At 45.2% G+C, this 21,051-nt stretch overlaps 1 protein-coding gene across 2 annotated transcripts in view; it reads left to right on the forward strand.

Moving 5' to 3' along the window:
• Positions 1-21,051, forward strand: part of LOC123993184 (endothelin-converting enzyme 2-like) — an 87,045-nt gene that overhangs the window by 7,667 nt on the left and 58,327 nt on the right. For both annotated transcript variants that reach the window (XM_046295056.1, XM_046295057.1), the window contains one exon: positions 19,952-20,035. In XM_046295056.1, the coding sequence (XP_046151012.1) occupies positions 19,952-20,035 (84 nt within the window). The remainder of the gene's footprint in view (positions 1-19,951; positions 20,036-21,051) is intronic.

Raw genomic sequence — 21,051 nt, forward strand, 5'->3', positions numbered from 1 at the left:
GTGAAGGTCAAACACTGAAGTGGTGAGAGAGGGACAGGGAGTGTGTTAGCTCTGAGATGTAAGCACAGAGAGGGCCGTTATTTACTTAATGCTTCTAAGGACAACATCGGCCCACAGCTGGCTAGATCGAAACGGCTTGTATTGAGCAATAGTCCTGACTCTCACCCTCAGAATATGTCTCTTTTGCCTGTGCAAAGCAGAATGTGAAATCTGACACCACTTGAAGCTGGGTTGTCCCTCCTACCATTTCATTCACTCTTCTGACTGTCCATCAACTCCTGGCTGATTCTTATGTCACAGCCACTAACAACACATATGCCTGGAATCCTAACATCGTAACGCAGCAGGGGAGAGTGGTTTCAGTGCTGTAGCACTGTCAGAGTTCGATTTATAGCCCATAATATAAAATAATTCATAGATTTTAAACAAAAAATATTTTTGTCATAGACAGACAAGATTAATATGATTCGAAAGGGGAGTTCTTAACGAGTTCAGGAACTAGTTAGATCTCTGTGAGACGTTCACAGCGATGGGGCAGACGTTTTGATCGAGACCTTTTCTAACACTAAATATACAAATATGTTTTTTTATAGTTATTAGGAAGGTCAAATCTTATTGTTAGTCGTAAAGTAATTTGGAGCCTTATTCATACATTTTAAAAATATTACATACTTTTATATTTTTATCATATTTGTACTGTGTACTTGAGCTTGTGTCCTCAAAAGTGACTACACAATTTATCACTATTTTTACCAGAAAGGTGAGATTTGAACCTTTCTTGGAGTATGCAGCATTACTATACTGTTTTTGGCCCTCATTTTCCATTACATTTAGTTACATTTAAGACTTGTGGCAATTCTTATGGTTCCATTTTCCCAGGGAACTTGACAAGTCACAGCTTTAGTATTTGAAAAAACTAGCGTTTGAACCCAGGTCTGGTTTGTGTGTGTTTGTGTGTGTGTGTGTCTTTACTGTGTATGTGCTTGAGAGTGATTATGGTGATTATTTGTGTTTAGTGAGGACCTCGCCCATGTCTCATGACGTCTGTGTGTCTGAGCACCTTCACTCAGGGAAGATCAGGGTCCTGGAGTAAACTGCCCCCTTCCTCCCCTTCGCTCTATCGGTCCCTCTCTTTCCCCCCTTTCTGTCTGTTCCTCTCCCTTTTTTCTTTCTCTGCTTCTCTCCCTTATCGCTCTCCTTCTCTCTCTGTCCCCCCTCTTTCTCTCTTTCTGTCTGTCCCTCTCCCTTTCTATACTTCTCTCTTTATGTCACCCTCTCTCCCTCTCTCCTCTCTCTGTCTCTCTCACTCAGTCCCTCACTAATTTTCTCTTGCTCAGTATTCTAGTCAGCAAGTCCTCCTTATCTCACCCAGTCACAGCAGCTTTTGTTTCCTTCGCTCTCTTTGCCTGTGTGTCAAAACACGAGTTTGTCAAAACATGTCTGTATGTATGTTTACAATATGTGTGCATGTGCGTGAAAGTAAGTGTATAACATGATAACCGTATGTATGTGCCTGCGTGCATGCATGTGTGCCTGCATATGCGTGTGGGGGATTGTGGTGACCTCTGTGGCAATACGGTGCTGAGGTGAGGTGGGGGGTGAAGGGTGACCGTATTTCCAGCTCTTGGGGCAGAAGGCTGGGCTGTGCCAGGCTGAACTCCACCAACGCCGCTTTCCTTCAAAAATACTCCACAGGAAACCACTTCAAACAATCACATTCCGCACAGTGAAAGTTACACACCACTCCTGCAGCTCGGGAAAACCTCTCCCTTCCCTTCGCCTCCCTCAGCATGTTTACTCTCTCTCTCTCTCTGTCTCTCTCTCTCACACTCACTCACTCGCTCACTCGCTCACTTGCTCTCTCTCTCTCTCTCTCTCTCTCTCTCTCTCTCTCTCTCTCTCTCTCTCTCTCTCTCTCTCACTCACTCACTCACTCACTCACTCACTCACTCACTCACTCACTCACTCACTCACTCACTCACTCACTCACTCACTCACTCACTCACTCACTCACTCACTAACTCACATGTAGCCATACACACAAATACGCACACGTATACTCTCTGAATCCCATTTAGGGATACAGTGCATTCGGAATGTATTCGGACCCCTTGACCTTTTCCACATTTTGTTATGTTACAGCCTCATTTCATTTTTTTTTTTGCAAATGTATAAGAAAAAATCCCGGAAATATCACGTTTACATTAGTATTCAGACCCTTTACTTTGTTGAAGTCCTTTTGGCAGCGATTACAGACTCAAGTCTTTTTTGGTATGACGCTAAAAGCTTGGCACACCTGTATTTGGGGAGTTTCTCCCATTATTCTCTGCAGATCCTCTCAAGCTCTGTCAGGTTGGATGGGGAGTGTCGCTGTACAGCTATTTTCATGTCTCTCCAGAGATGCTAGACTTGTCCCGAAGCCACTCCTGCATTGTCTTGGCTATGTGCTTCGGGTCATTGTCCTGTTGGAAGGTAAACCTTCACCCCAGTTTGAGGTCCTGAGATGGTTGTCCTTCGGGAAGGTTCTCCCATCTCAACAGAGGAACTCTGTCAGAGTGACCATCGGGTTCTTGGTCACCTCCCTGACCAAGGTCCTTCTCCCCTAATCGCTCAGTTTGGCCGGGCAACCAGCTCTAGGAAGACTCTTGGTGGTTTCAAACTTCTTCCATTTAAGAATGATGGAGGCCACTGTGTTCTTGGGGACCTTCAATGACATTTTTGGTACCCTTCCCCAGATCTGTGCCTTGAGACATTCCTGTCTCGAAGCTGTACGGACAATTCCTTCGACCTCATGGCTTGGTTTTTGATCTGACATGCACTGTCAACTGTGGTAGAATTTACCACAGGTGGACTCCAAGTTGTATAAACACCTCAAGGATGATCAATGGAAACAGGATGCACCTGGGCTCAATATCTGGTCTCATAGCAAAGGGTGTGTATACTTATGTAAATAAAGTATTTAAAAAAAATGTTTTTTCAATAAACCTGTTTTCGCTTGGTCATTATGGGGTATTGTGTGTAGATTGATAAGACACTTTTTTAAAATTCCATTTTAGAATAAGGCTGTAACATAAGAAGATGTGGGAAAAGTAAACGGGTCTGAATACTTTCCGAATGCACTGTAGGTGGAAGAACACCCTGTGAATTTAGCCCCAAGGAGTAGGCTTACTTGTGTGTGTGTGCGTGTGTCTGAACATTGTGTGTGTGTGTGTCTGTATATGCAAGTTGTTGCAAATACAGTCAGAAGTTTACATTCACCTTAGCCAAATACATTTAAACTCAGTTTTTCACAATTCCTGACATTTAGTCCTAGTAAAAATTCACTGACTTAGGTCTCTTCATTTTAATAATGTGACATGTCAGAATAATAGTAGAGAGAATGGTTTATTTCAGCTTTTATTTCTTTCATAACATTCCCTGTGGATCAGAAGTTTACATACACTCAATTAGTATTTGGTAGCATTGCCTTTAAATTGTGTAACTTGGGTCAAACCTTTCGGGTAGCCTTCCACAAGCTTTCCACAGCAAGTTGGGTGAATTTTGGCCCATTCCTCCTGACAGAGCTGGTGTAACTGAGTCAGGTTTGTAGGCCTCCTCGCTTTTTCAGTTCTGCCCACAAATTTTCTGTAGGATTGAGGTCAGGGCTTTGCGATGGCCATTCCAATCCCTTGACTTAAGCCATTTTGCCACAACTTTGAAAGTATGCTTGGGGTCATTGTCCATTTGGAAGACCCATTTGCGACCAAGCTTTAACTTCCTGACTGATGTTGCTTCAATATATCCACATAATTTTCCTTCCACCAGTCCCTCCTGCAGCAATGCACCCTCACAACATGATGCTGCCACCCCCGTGCTTCCCAGTTGGGATGTTGTTATTCGGCTTGCAAGCTCCCCCCTTATTCTTCCAAACTTAACGATGGCCATTATGGCCAAACAGTTCTATTTTTGTTTCATCAGACCAGAGGACATTTCTCCAAAAAGTACGATCTTTGTCCACATGTGCAGTTGCAAACCGTAGTCTGGCTTTATTATTGTCACGACTTCCGCCGAGGTTGGCTCTCCTGCCCGTTCGGGCTGTGCTCGGCGGTCGTCGTCACCGTCCTATTAGCCACTACCGATCCCTTTTCAGTTATCTGTTGGTTTTGTCTGAAAGTTTCCACCGTGCGCATTCCCTCTGAATATGCCGATTTGGCTATCGCCTTCAGTAAAGGGAGGGCGACCAAATTACCACCTCATCGTCGAGAGGACTGCGCGATAAACGTGGTTTTGGAGCAGTGGCTTCTTCCTTGCTGAGCGGCCTTTCAGGTTATGTCGATATGGGACTTGTTTTACTGTGGATATAGATACTTTTGTACCTGCTTCCTCCAGCATCTTCATGAGGTCCTTTGCTGTTGTTCTGGGATGGATTTGCACTTTAACACCAAAGTACGTTCATCTCTAGGAGACAGAACGCGTCTCCTTTCTGAGCAGTATGACGGTTGCGTGGTCCCATGGTGTTTATCCTTGTGTACTATTGTTTGTACAGATGAACGTGGTACCTTCAGGCATTTGGAAATTGCTCCCAAGGACGACCCAGGCTTGTGTAGGTCTACCGTTTTCTTTCTGATGTCTTGGCTGATTTCTTTTGATTTTCCCATGATGTCAAGCAAAGAGGCACTGCGTTTGAAGGTAGGCCTTGAAATACATCCCCAGGTAGACCTCCAATTGACTCAAATTATGTCAATTAGCCTATCAGAAGCTTCTAAAGCCATGAAATTTCACAAGCTGTTTCAAGGCACATTCAACTCAGGGTATGTAAACTTCTGACCCACTAGAATTGTGATACAGTGAATTATAAGTGAAATAATATGTCTGTAAACAATTGTTGGAAAAATTACTTGTCTCATGCACAAAGTAGATGTCCTAATCGACTTGCCAAAACTATAGTTTGTTAACAAGACTTCCGACTTCAACTGTACTCCAACCCAGAGTCCTGCACTCCTGGGCTGGGTAACAGTGGAGGCTGCTGAGTGGAGGACGGCTCATAATAATGGCCGGAAAGGAGTCAATGGAATTATATCAAACACATGTGTTTCAGCCATTATTATAAGCCATCTTCCCCTCAACAGCCTCCACTGTTACCCAGCCTAACTTCACATCACTGAGTTTCGGGTCTGTGTACTGGTTTCTCCTCATACAGTAGAGTAGAAATAATAGTAAGTTAGTTGAGCCTTGTCTGAGCCAGAATTGCCCGTTAGGGCATTATATACAACATTCATCTCAGGGATATTGTCATCAAAATTGAACTTGAATTACAAAATATGATAAGCGTAAGGCATATAATAACAATTATTTGCTTTTACAACTTAAATGTATTCTATACATACTGTACATTCCACTTCTCCTGTTTCTGTAGCGTGAGGTAGCTTCTTATACAAGGATCCCCCTGGACAGGATGCTAGTCAACTCTGTAGTTTCTCCACGTACAGGGTTCGTCAAATGTTTAGAAACTGTTTACGTCTCATACAGAGTTCTGGGGTATTGTTTTGCAGGCACTGTCCCACTGGCACCATTGCGGTCTCATTTCCAGTAAAGCAGCCCCACATGTGCAGCCCCGTTCCTCTGACCCAACCTGAACACTCCAGCTGTTCCCACAACAGCCTTTGTGATTGGCGCTCCACAGCTGTTTTGGACCACCCGGTAGCCAATGAGACTGCCCTGGAGACGGCCCAGAACACATCGCTTTAATTTTTCATCAAGTGCCGGATGTCACGTGACCGGCTCTTCTAGTGGTATCCGTGGCGACGGTGCGCCGGGGGGGATCACAGTTGTTTGAATTTGAGTTCCACAGACAGGACACATAATTTGACAGAAAGGAGGAGATCATTAGCTTGTCTTTCACAGTAACAGACTGATTTATTCATATTTAGGCCTCGTGAAGGGACTGCCTGTCCTCCTTGGTCATGGACCCATCTCCAGAAAGTAAATGATGGTGGTAATAATAATCACAAAACAACAGGATCACTATTCACTACAAATAGCTGTGGAGATGTACTGCATTGCTTTGTTTGTGGTTGCTTTCAAAATGGTAACCTCTATCCTACATAGTGCACTACCTTTGTAGGCCTCTGGGCTAAAGTAGTGCACTAAATAGGAAATAGGGTTGTAATTTGGCACAAAGATTGGGTCTTATACCAGGCTACAGTTTAAGATCTTATAACAATATACCCACTACCTAGGCAACGAAGTGTGCTCAGTATCTATAGTTTGGGGTTTTGTTGATGACTCATAGGCTCTTACTGTGTAAGATGCAGTTTCTTTTGGAAGAGACTAAGGTTTACCAGGCATACCATGAATTAGGCATCCCGAGTGGCGCAGCGGTCTAACATGCTGACCACACCGCTCGTGACGCAAAATAAATTTACACATACGTGTTATTCAATCACTGCACCCACACTGCATGCGGGCGTCAGCGAGCGTCTGCGTGGCCAGGCCCTAAAATAGAAATTGGTTCTATTTGTGATACTCAACGCGCTGCAAGTCCGGTCTCTCCCATCTCCTCATTGGTTTTCAGGAGCATATACCCACGTGGGTGATTAAAAGATGAACTTAGGTTCGCACTCCGGTAGGTTGTAGTAATGCTGTAAATTTGGTTGCCAACCACCATATATAGTCCAAATAAGAAAAAGAAGCCTTGAGGAAGGTTGAGAGATGATGAGAAACGAATTCGGTTTACCTTTTTATCTGTGGATTAATTGTCGGAGTTGAGGACCTTGTGCATTTCAGGTAAAATAACAACCAATGTTGATATACCAGGACAAATTAGCTAACAGCAAGCTAGCTAGCTAAATTGCCATAAATGTTTAATCCTTTTTGACCTGTGCACAAAATAATATAGTTTGTTTGTTTTGTGTTGATATTTCAACCCGTGTGTCCTGATCGCTTCTAGAGTGGGTGAACAAAAAAATGTTCTCGACATGGTGCACACGAACGCACACGTGTATCTGGTTTGGTCAGCATGTAAGGCACTGCATCACAGTCCTTGAGGTGTCACTACAGACCCAGGTTAGGTCCCAGACTGTGTCACAGCCCGCCATGATCGGGAGACGGTAACAGCATGAGGCAGCGCACAATTGGCCCTGCGTCGTCCGGGTTAGGGGAGTGTGATGTGTGATGTGGGTGGATGAAAGGAAGGTTTTGTAACCTATTAGAAAGGTCATACAGAGAGTACTTTGCGTGCAAGTGTGTGTGTAGATGTGTGTGAGTGCGTACGTGTGTCTCAGGGCATTTTCGTAAAAGTACTCTATAAGGAACCATTTCTTGATTCAGATGTACTATTTTGAGGATGTGGGTGTTGTCATAAAGAAAGAGAGAGTCAGAACAAATATCATTCACCTACTCTGTATGTGTGTGTGTCTGTGTGTGTGTGCATGCGTGTAGGGCCATTCACTAGAAAAAAGGGATGTTAGTCTCCTTGTCAGTGTTTTTTTTTTTTTTTTTTACAGATGGCCATCCACAAAGCTCCTAACATCTGTTCCACACTATCCCATTTATTCCATCAGGTCAATGATTAGCCCATAGCAGTTGGATTTAATGGGCTGCCATGATTTTTTCCTCTGTATTGTGGCCATTGCCTTGGTGCACACACATAGACACCATTATCAATAGTCTCTACGTAGACTTTCATCTGAAGCCATTCTTGTTATTATTATGATTTTGCTATTGTAAATGTTTGTATGCTTATGTAGCCAAATTGTATCTATGATCGTGCGCTATCCATTAATGGTTTTTTGAATGCTATTTTAAAATATGAGAATTATCCAATGATATCAGGCCGCACCCGGCCGTGATTACAGAACCCTGTGTGTGTCTTTTGACACTGTATAAACGAGTCACCCCGCAATGTTTGTCATTATACCCTGATGAAGACAGCTTGTCTGTCGAAACGTTGGACTTAACATTTTTTGCATCTGAGCTCCTAGAGTGTGCGGCCCTCCTTTATTTTTTAAATTGTTCAGCATGTAAGGCATTGCATCACAGTGCTTGCGGCGTCACTACTAACCAGGGTTTGATCCCAGGCTGTGTTTACAGCCCGCCATGACCGGGAGACGGTTGTTACGGAGTCTAGTTGATAGGTAATCGACTAGCCGGACTGTTCCCCGGACTCCAGTTGTAGCCATTCGTACAATGCACAAACAAGGCTATTGAACCTGACATTGGTGTCTGTCGTTATTCCTTTATCTAACATATCATACTGAAACAACGGTCACAGCACGAGACGGCGCACAATTGGCCCTGCGTCGTCCGGGTTAGGTGAGGGTTTGGCCGGCCGGGATATCCTTATCCTTGTCCCATCATGCTCCAGCAACTCCTTGTGGCGTGCCGGGCTCCTGCAATCTGACTTCGGTTGCCAGACAGTGTTTCCTCCGACACATTGGTGTGGCTGGCTTCCGGGTTAATAAACTATAATATTTCATACAGATGTTCAAGAAAAATTGCAAGTGCGCGTCTTCTTCCAACTGTGACTCCCGGTGCCAAAACTCAAAATTCTTCCTCGTTTGGGAAGAAACAAGACTGAAACCTTGAACAAAGACGGTTGACATCTAGTGGAAGACATAGGAATTGCAACATGGGAGCCAGATTTAACATTGTCCCTATACGTTGTAATGGAAGAGCATCGGATCTATAAAAAAAAACATTCTGATTGGTTTTTCTTTGGATTTTCTCCTACCATATAGTCTCATGTATTATTTAAACATTTCTACAAACTTCAAATTGTTTTCTATCCAATGCTACCAATTATATGCATATCCTGGCTTCTGTGCTTGAGTAACAGGCAGTTTACTTTGGGCACGTCAGTCAGACAGGAAGTAGAGAAAAATAGACCTTTAGGCTGAAGAAGTTTTAAGCAAGCAGTATGTAAAGAAGCAGTGCGGCTTGGCAGGGTTGTGCTTCGGAGGACGCATGGCTCTTGACCTTCGCCTCTTCCGAGTCCGTATACAATTGAATGTCACGAAATTGGGGAGAAAAAGGGGTAAAAGTACAACAACAAAAATAAAATATTATAATAATGCTATGAATAGAGCTGACATGATTCCCTACTCTGTATGTATGCACAGTCTAGGACGATATTCTGTTTTGTGGGGATGGCTTTAGATAGGATATGAGGGGATGAGTGGTGAGGAGAGGAGAGGAGAGGAGAGGAGATGAGAGGAGAGGAGAGGAGAGGAGAGGAGAGGAGAGGAGAGGAGAGGAGAGGAGAGGAGAGGAGAGGAGAGGAGAGGAGAGGAGAGGAGAGGAGAGGAGAGGAGAGGAGAGGAGAGGGGAACATGGTCAATGGGTGTGATGTGGGTGGATGAAAGGAAGGTTTTGTAACCTATTAGAAAGGTCATACAGAGAGTACTTTGCGTGCAAGTGTGTGTGTGTAGATGTGTGTGAGTGTGTACGTGTGTCTCAGGGCATTTTCGTAAAAGTACTCTATAAGGAACCATTTCTTGATTCAGATGTACTATTTTGAGGTTGTGGGTGTTGTCATAAAAAAGAGAGAGTCAGAACAACTATCATTCACCTACTCTGTATGCGTGTGTGTGTGTGTGTGTGTGTGTGTGTGTGTGTGTGTGTGTGTGTGTGTGTGTGTGTGTGTGTGTGTGTGTGTGTGTGTGTGTGTGTGTGTGTGTGTGTGTGTGTGTGTGTGTGTGTGTGTGTGTGTGTGTGTGTGTGTGTGTGTGTGTGTGTGTGCGTACATGCGTGTTAGGCCATTCACTGTAGTCTTTTTTTCTTATAGATCTGTAGTGTAGTGTTTTTTTTTACAGATGGCCATCCACAAAGCTCAGTGCCACACCATCCCATTTATCCCATCAGGTCAATCAATAGCCAATAGCAGATGGCTTTAATGGGTTGCCATTGTTTTTTCCTCTCTATTGTGGCCATTGCCTTGGTGCACACACATGCACACCATTATCAATAGGCCATCGTCGTCACGATAGAAACTTAGTTGGTTTCATTAGTAGCCTGAGCCGTTATCCTCATCCATCAGTTTACATCAAGAACACTAACCCAGTCTTATCTATAACCCAGTCTCTGTATCTTATCGACAGAGCACACACACTCTCTCTGTGTCACACACACACATGCACATACTTGCACGCATGCATGCACGCACGCACCACCAATTACGCACCACTAATACAATCTGTATTGCGGTTCCCCCTTTGTTAGTCATGTATTGGTTCCATCCAGCCACCCACAACACCAGCATCATACACATCATACACTGAATCTCGTCCCTCCCATACAGCCTTCTGCTTTATGACTAACTTCTCTTCCCATCCCGTTCATTATTAACCTGGTGAGAAGGGTCTGCTGGGAGGCAGGGTGTGGGAAAGGGATCCAGGGAGGAACATCATCAGGTGGGGACCAGAGTGAGAATAGCTACAGACAGCAAGTGTGTGTGTGACTGCTTCTGGTGAGGAACTGTTGTTTTATGTCTCTTTAAAACTAGTGTGCTCCCCTTAGTTTGTCTTGTCTTGTTATACACAGGTTTGGGATTTGTTGGTTTTGTTACGTGTGTTGTTTTTAGAGGAGATTATTTAGAAGTGATGGGGCTCGCTGGTGACATCCAGAACAATGCAGAGGAAGATGCTAGTTGCGTGTGTGTGTGTGTGTGTGTGTGTGTGTGTGTGTGTGTGTGTGTGTGTGTGTGTGTGTGTGTGTGTGTGTGTGTGTGTGTGTGTGTGTGTGTGTGTGTGTGTGTGTGTGTGTGTGTGTGTGTTAGACAGAGAGATACAGAGAGAGAGAGATACAGAGAGAGAGAGAGGGCAGCATGTCTAAAGGACAAACTTACTAAGCAGAAGGTTTTCCTGTTGGTTGGTCGACATGTGACAGTACAATATGATTACAGTGCGAAGCTAACAGACATAAATGATCAAATATCCAGGAAAAGCTCTTCTCGGAAAAAGAAAAATGTCTCCTAAAAAAATGACACAAGTGAGAGAAAGATAAAGAAAAAAGGGGATATGGCACATAATGTGTCAGGCGAATCAGTCTAATATCCCAGCGGGCAAAATCGGTTGCAATTACATTTTTTATGATGTCATCTGTTGGATTGGATACTAGTTGTATATGGACGTTTTGTTAACATCCTTTTCTGGTTGTAATCTGGTTATCTGACCTGATAACATCCAAAATATTAATGTCTTTCACATGACTTCTTGATCTCTAAATAAAACAGACGTCTTAAGCTGGTTGCAGAGACCTAATTTGCTGTTATATATACTCAGCAAAAAAATAAACTTTTTCAGGACCTTGTCTTTCAAAGATAATTCGTAAAAATCAAAAATCCACTGTTTCCCATGCTTGTTCAATTAATCATAAAAAAGAAATGAACATGCAGCTCTTGAACAGTCGTTAAGACACTAACAGCTTACAGGCGGTAGGCAATTAAGGTCACAGTTATGAAAACTTAGGACACTTAAGAGGCCTTTCTAGTGACTCTGAAAAACACCAAAGAAAGATGCCCAGGGTCCCCGCTCATCTGCGTGAACGTGCCTTAGGCATGCTGCAAGGAGGCATGAGGACTGCAGATGTGGCCAGGACAATAAATTGCAATGTCCGTACTGTGAGATGCCTAAGACAGCGCTACAGGGAGACAGGATGGGCAGCTGATCGTCCTCACAGTGGCGGACCACATGTAACAACACCTGCACAGAATTGGTACATCCGAACATCACACCTGCGGGACAGGTGCGGGATGGCAACAACTGCCCGAGTTACACCAGGAACACACAATCCCTCCATCAGTGCTCAGACTGTCCTGTTGTAAGGCAGGTCCTCACCAGACATCACCGGCAACAACGTCACCTATGGGCACAAACCCACCATCACTGGACCAGACAGGATTCTACATACGTAGAATGTATGCACACATGACTGTAAGTCGCTTTGGATAAAAGCGTCTGCTAAATGGCATATATTATTATATTATTATTATTAAAAAGTGTTCTTCACGAGTCGCGGTTTTGTCTCACCAGGGGTGATGGTCGGATTCGCATTTATCATCGAAGGAATGAGCATTACACCGAGGCCTGTAGTCTGGAGCGGGATCGATTTGGAGGTGGAGGGTCGTCATGGTCTGGGGTGGTGTGTCACAGCATCATCAGACTGGGCTTGTTGTCATTACAGGCAATCTCAACGCTTTGCGTTACAGGGAAGACATCCTCCTCCTCATGTGGTACCCTTCTTGCAGGCTCATCCTGACATGACCCTCCAGCATGACATTGCCACCAGCCACACTGCTCTTTCTGTGCAAGATTTCCTGTAAGACAGGAATGTCAGTGTTCTGCCGTGGCCAGACAAGAGCCCGGATCTCAATCCCATTGAGCACTTCTGGGACCTGTTGGATGGGAGGTGAGGGCTAAGGCCATTCCCCCCAGAAATGTCCTGGAACTTGCAGGTGCCTTGGTGGAAGAGGGTAACATCTCACAGCAAGAACTGGCAAATCTGGTGCAGTCCATGAGGAGTTGTTGCACTGTAGTATTTAATGCAGCTTGTGGCCACACCAGATACTGACTTTTGCTTTTGATTTGCCCCCCCCCCTTTATTCAGGGACACATTATTCCATTTCTGTTAGTCACATGTCTGTGGAACTGTCAGTTTATGTCTCAGTTTTTGAATCTGGTTATGTTCATGCAAATATATACACAAAGTTTGCTGAAAATAAATGCAGTTGACAGTGAGAGGATGTTTCTTTTTTTGCGGGGTTTAGTTTATTTTCAACCAGAAAACTAGTTTACATCCAGAAAGTGTTGTCATAAATTTTTCCAGCTGGAATGATTCTTACACTTTCCAAACTGCCTTTTGAATGGACACTTTGTGCTTATGTCAGTTGTGCCCTTTCTGAACCTTGTTCATGAGTAATGTTCTCATGGAGACAATGGCTCATTACGACCCTTCCCACTTAGGATCTAAAAGGAACAGATCACAGATGGAACCTAACATTTACCTTTAGAGAGAATGTTGTTTAGACGAGTTTGGAAGTTTATTGTTTGGAATGTCATCCCTGAGCTCGTCTTCCATACATGTGTTGTGTCTTTGGCTATTCCGGATTAAGTGATATGACATGCTATTCTATAAAATAATTTATCCATTAATATTACCTGATTGAGCTAATCATGTAAATGTAATTAACTAGAGAGTCGGGCACCACAAAATAATATTTATAGTGATGTTATCTTCCTAGTAATATTTTACATCAATAGCAGTCAATATTAATCGTCATCTTAATTCAATCTCATTTGAAAGTTGTAAATTATTGGTTATCTGCACGAACCCTGGCTAACAAGTTGAATCAGCAATACAAAATTGGGTTTAATTATGTATTTACTAAATACCTAACTAATCACACAGAATTACACATACACATAATTAACTCATAACTTGATTACCAATTACGTCATAAAAGAAAATGTCCCGGAACAGATATGACAACTGGTTACACAAAAGAAAATGGCTAGGTTTGAGTGAAAGAGCGGGGAGACTGAGGAACAAAGGGCGAAGCTGTGCTATCGTAAATACAGAATCTTATGCATTTTAAATTACCGCCCATTTGGAAAAGGAAAATGCAGTAAATATTTACTCTGAGCTGCGCTTCGGTAGGTTGGTGGTAAATGGAAGGCTGTGTTGCCCAACTGTGTCCTTTGTCCTTTGAAGAATGTCTCTGCTGGTAAATTGCATACGTTGTAGTAACGCCATTGTGTGGTAGATGGGATACTCTGTCTGTTCCTTCCTAACCTGCTGTTGCTAACTCAACGGCTAGGAGGTATCACTTCTGTAGTGAATAAGAGTTCAAAGTTCATACCATTCGCAACCAAACCTAATGCTGATGTTGGCTTCGATCTGTAGTTATTATCTGAACCATTCTGACACCGGAACGTCGTCCTCACATCCTCGGAACAGGAGATTATATTGTCGTCAAGGCTTCATATAGGAAGGGAGAGGACGGCGTGTTTGAAAGGTTTTATAGCCCATGTCCCTTCACAGACTGAGCAGAGCCCAACCTTATGAAAACCCAAATCTCACATTTTAGAAACTAAAATCACATTTCATCCCATCACGAATCATTTAATTTCATATTCAAATATTGAACAACAATTCCATGTGAATCCGATAACTCTGATGTGTAGACTTTCCACTGTAGAGTTTATGTCATCTTATCATTGATGAAAATGTCTCTGATGACAACCGAACTGATATCATATTCATTAAGTACCACCGCATATGTTCAATTCGTCGGATTAACAGAATATAGTTAATTTCCCCCCACATTCTGATGTTCCCAGAATCTCTATGTTAACCAAGGGTTTTGGAAATGTAACATCAGTAGGGTAGATAGAGGAAAAAGGGGGGGAAGATGTATTTATGACTGTCATAAACCTAACCCCAGGCCAACGTCATGACACGTCATTCCAGCATGGGGGCATTCTTAGACAGTGTCATACAGACTGTTACGCGGAGTGGAACAGGGAAACCCAAGAGCAGACTCAGATGAGGAGACTGGGATGAAGTAACCAAGGTATTTATTGAAACACAGGGAGAAGATGGAGTGCAGGCCAGGGGAATCTCAAGCAGGTTGCAGGAAACCAGTTGCAGGAAACCAGTTGCGGAGGCTGAGGTTGGATCGAGAGGGGTTGGGACAGGGTAAGCAGGTCCGAAGGGGAATCCAAGGGAGCAGTAGAGTGGGTAATCCAGAGCAAGGTAGCAGGATGAGGAGATGTAGGACTGGAGACAGGGACCAGAGTCAGAGCGGGCAGAACTGTAGCGAAGAGGAAAACCGTGTCAGGCAAGGAAAACAGGCACAACAGGTTAACAGAATTTAAATAGTAACAAACGGCTAGAAACATAGACTGACTGAGCAGTGATTACGATCTGGCAGTGTGGAAGTGGCAGGACTGAGCATTTGTAGAGGTATTGATTATGGAACAGGTTGCAGCTGGTGGAGATCTGCTCTGACTCCAGCACACCTGTCTCCACCCACACGATGAGAGAGAGAGAGAGAGAGAGAGAGAGAGAGAGAGAGAGAGAGAGAGAGAGAGAGAGAGAGAGAGAGAGAGAGCATTGGGGGAGTGGCGGCAGGCCAATGAGACACAGGATGAGCAGTATGGAGTTATGGACTGTTATGGAGTTATCTGTGTGATGAGGAGAGTGCTTTTAGGTATATGGACACCTGCTCGTCGAACATGTCATTCCAAAATAATGGGCATTAATATGGAGTTGGTCCCCCTTTGCTGCGGTAACAGCCTCCACTCTTCTGGGAAGGCTTTAAACTAGATGTTGGAACATTGTTGCGGGGACTTGCTTCTATTCAGCCACAAGAGCATAAGTGAAGTCAGGCACTGATGTTGGGCGATTAGGCCTTGCTCGCAGTCGGCGTTCCAATTCATCCCAAAGGTGTTCGCTGGGGTTGAGGTCAGGGCTCTGTGCAGGCCAGTCAAGTTCTTCCGCACCGATCTCGACAAATCATTTCTGTATGGACGTCGCTTTGTGCATGGGGGCATTGTCATACTGACACAGGAAAGGGCTTTCCCTAAACTGCTGTCACAATGTTGGAAGCACAGAATCATCTAGAATGTCATTGTATGCTGTAGATTTCCGTTCACTAAGGGGCTTAGTCCGAACCATGAAAAACAGCCCCAGACCAGTATTCCTCCTCCACTAAACTTTAAAGTTGGCACTATGCATTCGGGCAGGTAGTGTTCTCCTGGCATCCGCCAAACCCAGAGTCGTCTGATGGACTGTCAGATGGTAAAGTGTGAGTCATCACTCAAAAGAAGATAGCTCCAGAGTCCAATAATCTTTGTTATCTTCAACCTAGCCATGAATGAGGAAGTTATTTATATTTGCCTGTGTAAATCAATTGTTATCCATTGTTAAATAAACACTATGTGGGTGGCTGGGTGCTTGCATGTGTGTGAGTATGTGCGTCTGTCAGTGCTTGTGTATGTGGTATGTTATAACCTGAGAAGGTTAATTAAACACAGGGATTTGGATCTATCCCCTGGCACTCCAGTATTTAGACTGCTGCTCTGTTCTGAGTGGGAGTTGTCTGGCTCAGTTCACAGCTACTCATAAGATGGCCATGCTACAAAGAACCGGGTAGTCACTAAATGACCATATGTCACGTTCGTCATAATGATTGGACCAAGGCGCAGCGTGCGTGGTGTTCCACATAATTTAATAAATCAACTCGCCAAATAAAACAATAAAGCACAACCGAACCATGACGCTAACAGTGCTATTGGCAACATAACATAGTCAAGATCTCACGAATCACAATGGGGAAAATGGCTACCCAAATATGATCCCCAATCAGAGACAACGATAAACAGCTGTGTCTGATTGGGAACCATACCAGGCCAACATAAACCATTAATCACCTAGATGACCCACCCTAGTCACTATCATGCTCCAACCAACAGAGAATAGACCATACAAACGCTCCACACCGCGTGGCCGCTGCCACCCTAATCTGGTGGTCCCAGCGCGCACGACCCACGTGGAGTTCCAGGTCTCCGGTAGCCTCTGGAACTGCCGATCTGCAGCCAACAAGGCAGAGTTCATCTCAGCCTATGCCTCCCTCCAGTCCCTCGACTTCTTGGCACTGACAGAAACATGGATCACCACAGATAACACTGCTACTCCTACTGCTCTCTCTTCGTCCGCCCACGTGTTCTCGCACACCCCGAGAGCTTCTGGTCAGCGGGGTGGTGGCATAGGGATCCTTATCTCTCCCATGTGGTCATTCTCTCTTTCTCCCCTTACCCATCTGTCTATCGCCTCCTTTGAATTTCATGCTGTCACAGTTACCAGCCCTTTCAAGCTTAACATCCTTATCATTTATCGCCCTCCAGGTCCCCTCGGAGAGTTCATCAATGAGCTTGATGCCTTGATAAGCTCCTTTCCTGAGGACGGCTCACCTCTCACAGTTCTGGGCGACTTTAACCTCCCCACGTCTACCTTTGACTCATTCCTCTCTGCCTCCTTCTTTCCACTCCTCTCCTCTTTTGACCTCACCCTCTCATCTTCCCCCCCTACTCACAAGGCAGGCAATACGCTCGACCTCATCTTTACTAGATGCTGTTCTTCCACTAACCTCATTGCAACTCCCCTCCAAGTCTCCGACCACTACCTTGTATCCTTTTCCCTCTCGCTCTCATCCAACACTTCCCACACTGCCCCTACTCGGATGGTATCGCGCCGTCCCAACCTTCGCTCTCTCTCCCCCCGCTACTCTCTCCTCTTCCATCCTATCATCTCTTCCCTCTGCTCAAACCTTCTCCAACCTATCTCCTGATTCTGCCTCCTCAACCCTCCTCTCCTCCCTTTCTGCATCCTTTGACTCTCTATGTCCCCTATCTTCCAGGCCGGCTCGGTCCTCCCCTCCCGCTCCGTGGCTTGACGACTCAATGCGAGCTCACAGAACAGGGCTCCGGAAGGCCGAGCGGAAATGGAGGAAAACTCGCCTCCCTGCGGACCTGGCATCCTTTCACTCCCTCCTCTCTACATTTTCCTCCTCTGTCTCTGCTGCTAAAGCCACTTTCTACCACTCTAAATTCCAAGCATCTGCCTCTAACCCTAGGAAGCTCTTTGCCACATTCTCCTCCCTCCTGAATCCTCCTCCCCCTCCCCCCTCCTCCCTCTCTGCAGATGACTTCGTCAACCATTTTGAAAAGAAGATCGACGACATCCGATCCTCGTTTGCTAAGTCAAACAACACCGCTGGTTCTGCTCACACTGCCCTACCCTGTGCTCTGACCTCTTTCTCCCCTCTCTCTCCAGATGAAATCTCGCGTCTTGTGACGGCCGGCCGCCCAACAACCTGCCCGCTCGACCCTATCCCCTCCTCTCTTCTCCAGACCATTTCCGGAGACCTTCTCCCTTACCTCACCTCGCTCATCAACTTATCCCTGACCGCTGGCTACGTCCCTTCCGTCTTCAAGAGAGCGAGAGTTGCACCCCTTCTGAAAAAACCTACACTCGATCCCTCCGATGTCAACAACTACAGACCAGTATCCCTTCTTTCTTTTCTCTCCAAAACTCTTGAACGTGCCGTCCTTGGTCAGCTCTCCCGCTATCTCTCTCAGAATGACCTTCTTGATCCAAATCAGTCAGGTTTCAAGACTAGTCATTCAACTGAGACTGCTCTTCTCTGTATCACGGAGGCGCTCCGCACCGCTAAAGCTAACTCTCTCTCCTCTGCTCTCATCCTTCTAGACCTATCGGCTGCCTTCGATACTGTGAACTATCAGATCCTCCTCTCCACCCTCTCCGAGTTGGGCATCTCCGGCGCGGCCCACGCTTGGATTGCGTCCTACCTGACAGGTCGCTCCTACCAGGTGGCGTGGCGAGAATCTGTCTCCTCACCACGCGCTCTCACCACTGGTGTCCCCCAGGGCTCTGTTCTAGGCCCTCTCCTATTCTCGCTATACACCAAGTCACTTGGCTCTGTCATAACCTCACATGGTCTCTCCTATCATTGCTATGCAGACGACACACAATTAATCTTCTCCTTTCCCCCTTCTGATGACCAGGTGGCGAATCGCATCTCTGCATGTCTGGCAGACATATCAGTGTGGATGACGGATCACCACCTCAAGCTGAACTTCGGCAAGACGGAGCTGCTCTTCCTCCCGGGGAAGGACTGCCCGTTCCATGATCTCGCCATCACGGTTGACAACTCCATTGTGTCCTCCTCCCAGAGCGCTAAGAACCTTGGCGTGATCCTGGACAACAAACTGTCGTTCTCAACTAACATCAAGGCGGTGGCCCGTTCCTGTAGGTTCATGCTCTACAACATCCGCAGAGTACGACCCTGCCTCACACAGGAAGCGGCGCAGGTCCTAATCCAGGCACTTGTCATCTCCCGTCTGGATTACTGCAACTCGCTGTTGGCTGGGCTCCCTGCCTGTGCCATTAAACCCCTACAACTCATCCAGAACGCCGCAGCCCGTCTAGTGTTCAACCTTCCCAAGTTCTCTCACGTCACCCCGCTCCTCCGCTCTCTCCACTGGCTTCCAGTTGAAGCTCGCATCCGCTACAAGACCATGGTGCTTGCCTACGGAGCTGTGAGGGGAACGGCACCTCAGTACCTCCAGGCTCTGATCAGGCCCTACACCCAAATAAGGGCACTGCGTTCATCCACCTCTGGCCTGCTCGCCTCCCTACCACTGAGGAAGTACAGTTCCCGCTCAGCTCAGTCAAAACTGTTCGCTGCTCTGGCTCCCCAATGGTGGAACAAACTCCCTCACGACGCCAGGACAGCGGAGTCAATCACCACCTTCCGGAGACACCTGAAACCCCACCTCTTTAAGGAATACCTAGGATAGGATAAAGTAATCCTTCTCACCCCCTCCCCCCTTAAAATATTTAGATGCACTATTGTAAAGTGGTTGTTCCACTGGATGTCATAAGGTGAATGCACCAATTTGTAAGTCGCTCTGGATAAGAGCGTCTGCTAAATGACTTAAATGTAAATGTAAATAGACAGCTCTCTATGGTCAGGGCGTGACACCATACTACAAAGGACAGAAATGACTATCATCATTTCACCAAGCAAGATCAGGTCGTACTCACACATACGCCTGTGTTCTGTGTTCCATCACCAAACATACACACACCTTAGTGTGGGAAGAGAGGGAAATGCATTGTGACGGAATGGCAGAGATGAGAAACCGTATGGGGGGTGTCTCTCCTTTTTCCTTTCTCCTCCCTTTCTCCCTCGCTCTCATGGGTGGCTTGTTGGTTTTCTCTAATACATTCCTTCATTCTAAGACGTGTACGTATGTCACTGAAGTCCTGTCACTTCTCTGCACTTCTTACTCTCTATCTGGTGAAAGCGCAACTTATTATTTTTATTTCTCTCCTACTATTACTGGTGCTAACTCTGGTGCTAACTCTCCTTTCTTCCTTCTCCATGCAGATGTCCAGCTACAAGCGTGCAACATTTGAGGAGGAGGCGACAGACAACCCAGCTGATGGGAGCATGTCTCCGGACAGTGTGGAGGTCAGTCTGAGCTCAGTGGTTGATGTGAGGGGAGGGGGAGCAGAGGTCAATGGAAATGGAGGAGGCTCCACACAGTGTCAGTCTGTTATTAGAGTGAAGTTGAACTAGATGTGGATCCTGGGTCCATTTAGCATTTTCCCCACTAATGGTTAAGGGGGGTACTTCACCCCAGAGCATTATTACACCGAATCTGGGTTTAAGCTGCTGTTAGATTAGCCCAACGATCAGAAACAGAAAGTATGAAAGTATGATTTTTATTTCATTTGGCAGACAATGGATTTGTCTTGCCTGTCTCTCGCATTCTCTTGTATTTGGTCGAAGCATTGTAAATTTATCTGAGGATAGGCTGTCTTTTGTAACGTCATCATAAACTGTCTGAACTAAATGTAATCGTACAGTACTGATTTTAGAGAGAACTTTATTCTAGATGTCTGAAGACAAATGTGAAGAAAATTCAGCCGATTATCGCTGCTGATAAACAGTAGTAGTACATTACCTTTAGACATGTAATGTGTGCAGAGCCTGTGGAACAGTGGTAACGCTCCTGGCTATTCACAGAAATTGACATTAAGGGTTGCCCTATTGTCTGGAGCAATTGAACCGAGCAGTTGTGCAAGTTGAGCCTGCTCTGTGGTTTTCACATTGGGCAGATAATAAAAAAAGTGAAAACCAAACAATAGCCTAAAACTATTCCTCCCCATTGTTCGAGATAGACAATTTATGGCAGTTGGGCAAGATGAGCCTGCTCAGAGAATTGTTTTACTGAACAACCAAAATACAAATAATTCCAGAACACCTGCTCTTTCCATGACATAGACTGACTGACAAGGTGAATCAAATCAAATGTTATTTGTTACATGCACCGAATACAACAGACCTTACAGTGAACTGCTTCCTTATACAATCCATTAACCAACAATGCAGTTTTAAGAAAAATAACTGTTCGGTAAAAAATAGATAAATAAGACATACAAATAAAAATAACAAATAATTAAAGAGCAGCAGTAAAATAACTG

Source organism: Oncorhynchus gorbuscha, linkage group LG13 (genome assembly GCF_021184085.1).
Source record: "Oncorhynchus gorbuscha isolate QuinsamMale2020 ecotype Even-year linkage group LG13, OgorEven_v1.0, whole genome shotgun sequence".
Classification (NCBI taxonomy): domain Eukaryota; kingdom Metazoa; phylum Chordata; class Actinopteri; order Salmoniformes; family Salmonidae; genus Oncorhynchus; species Oncorhynchus gorbuscha.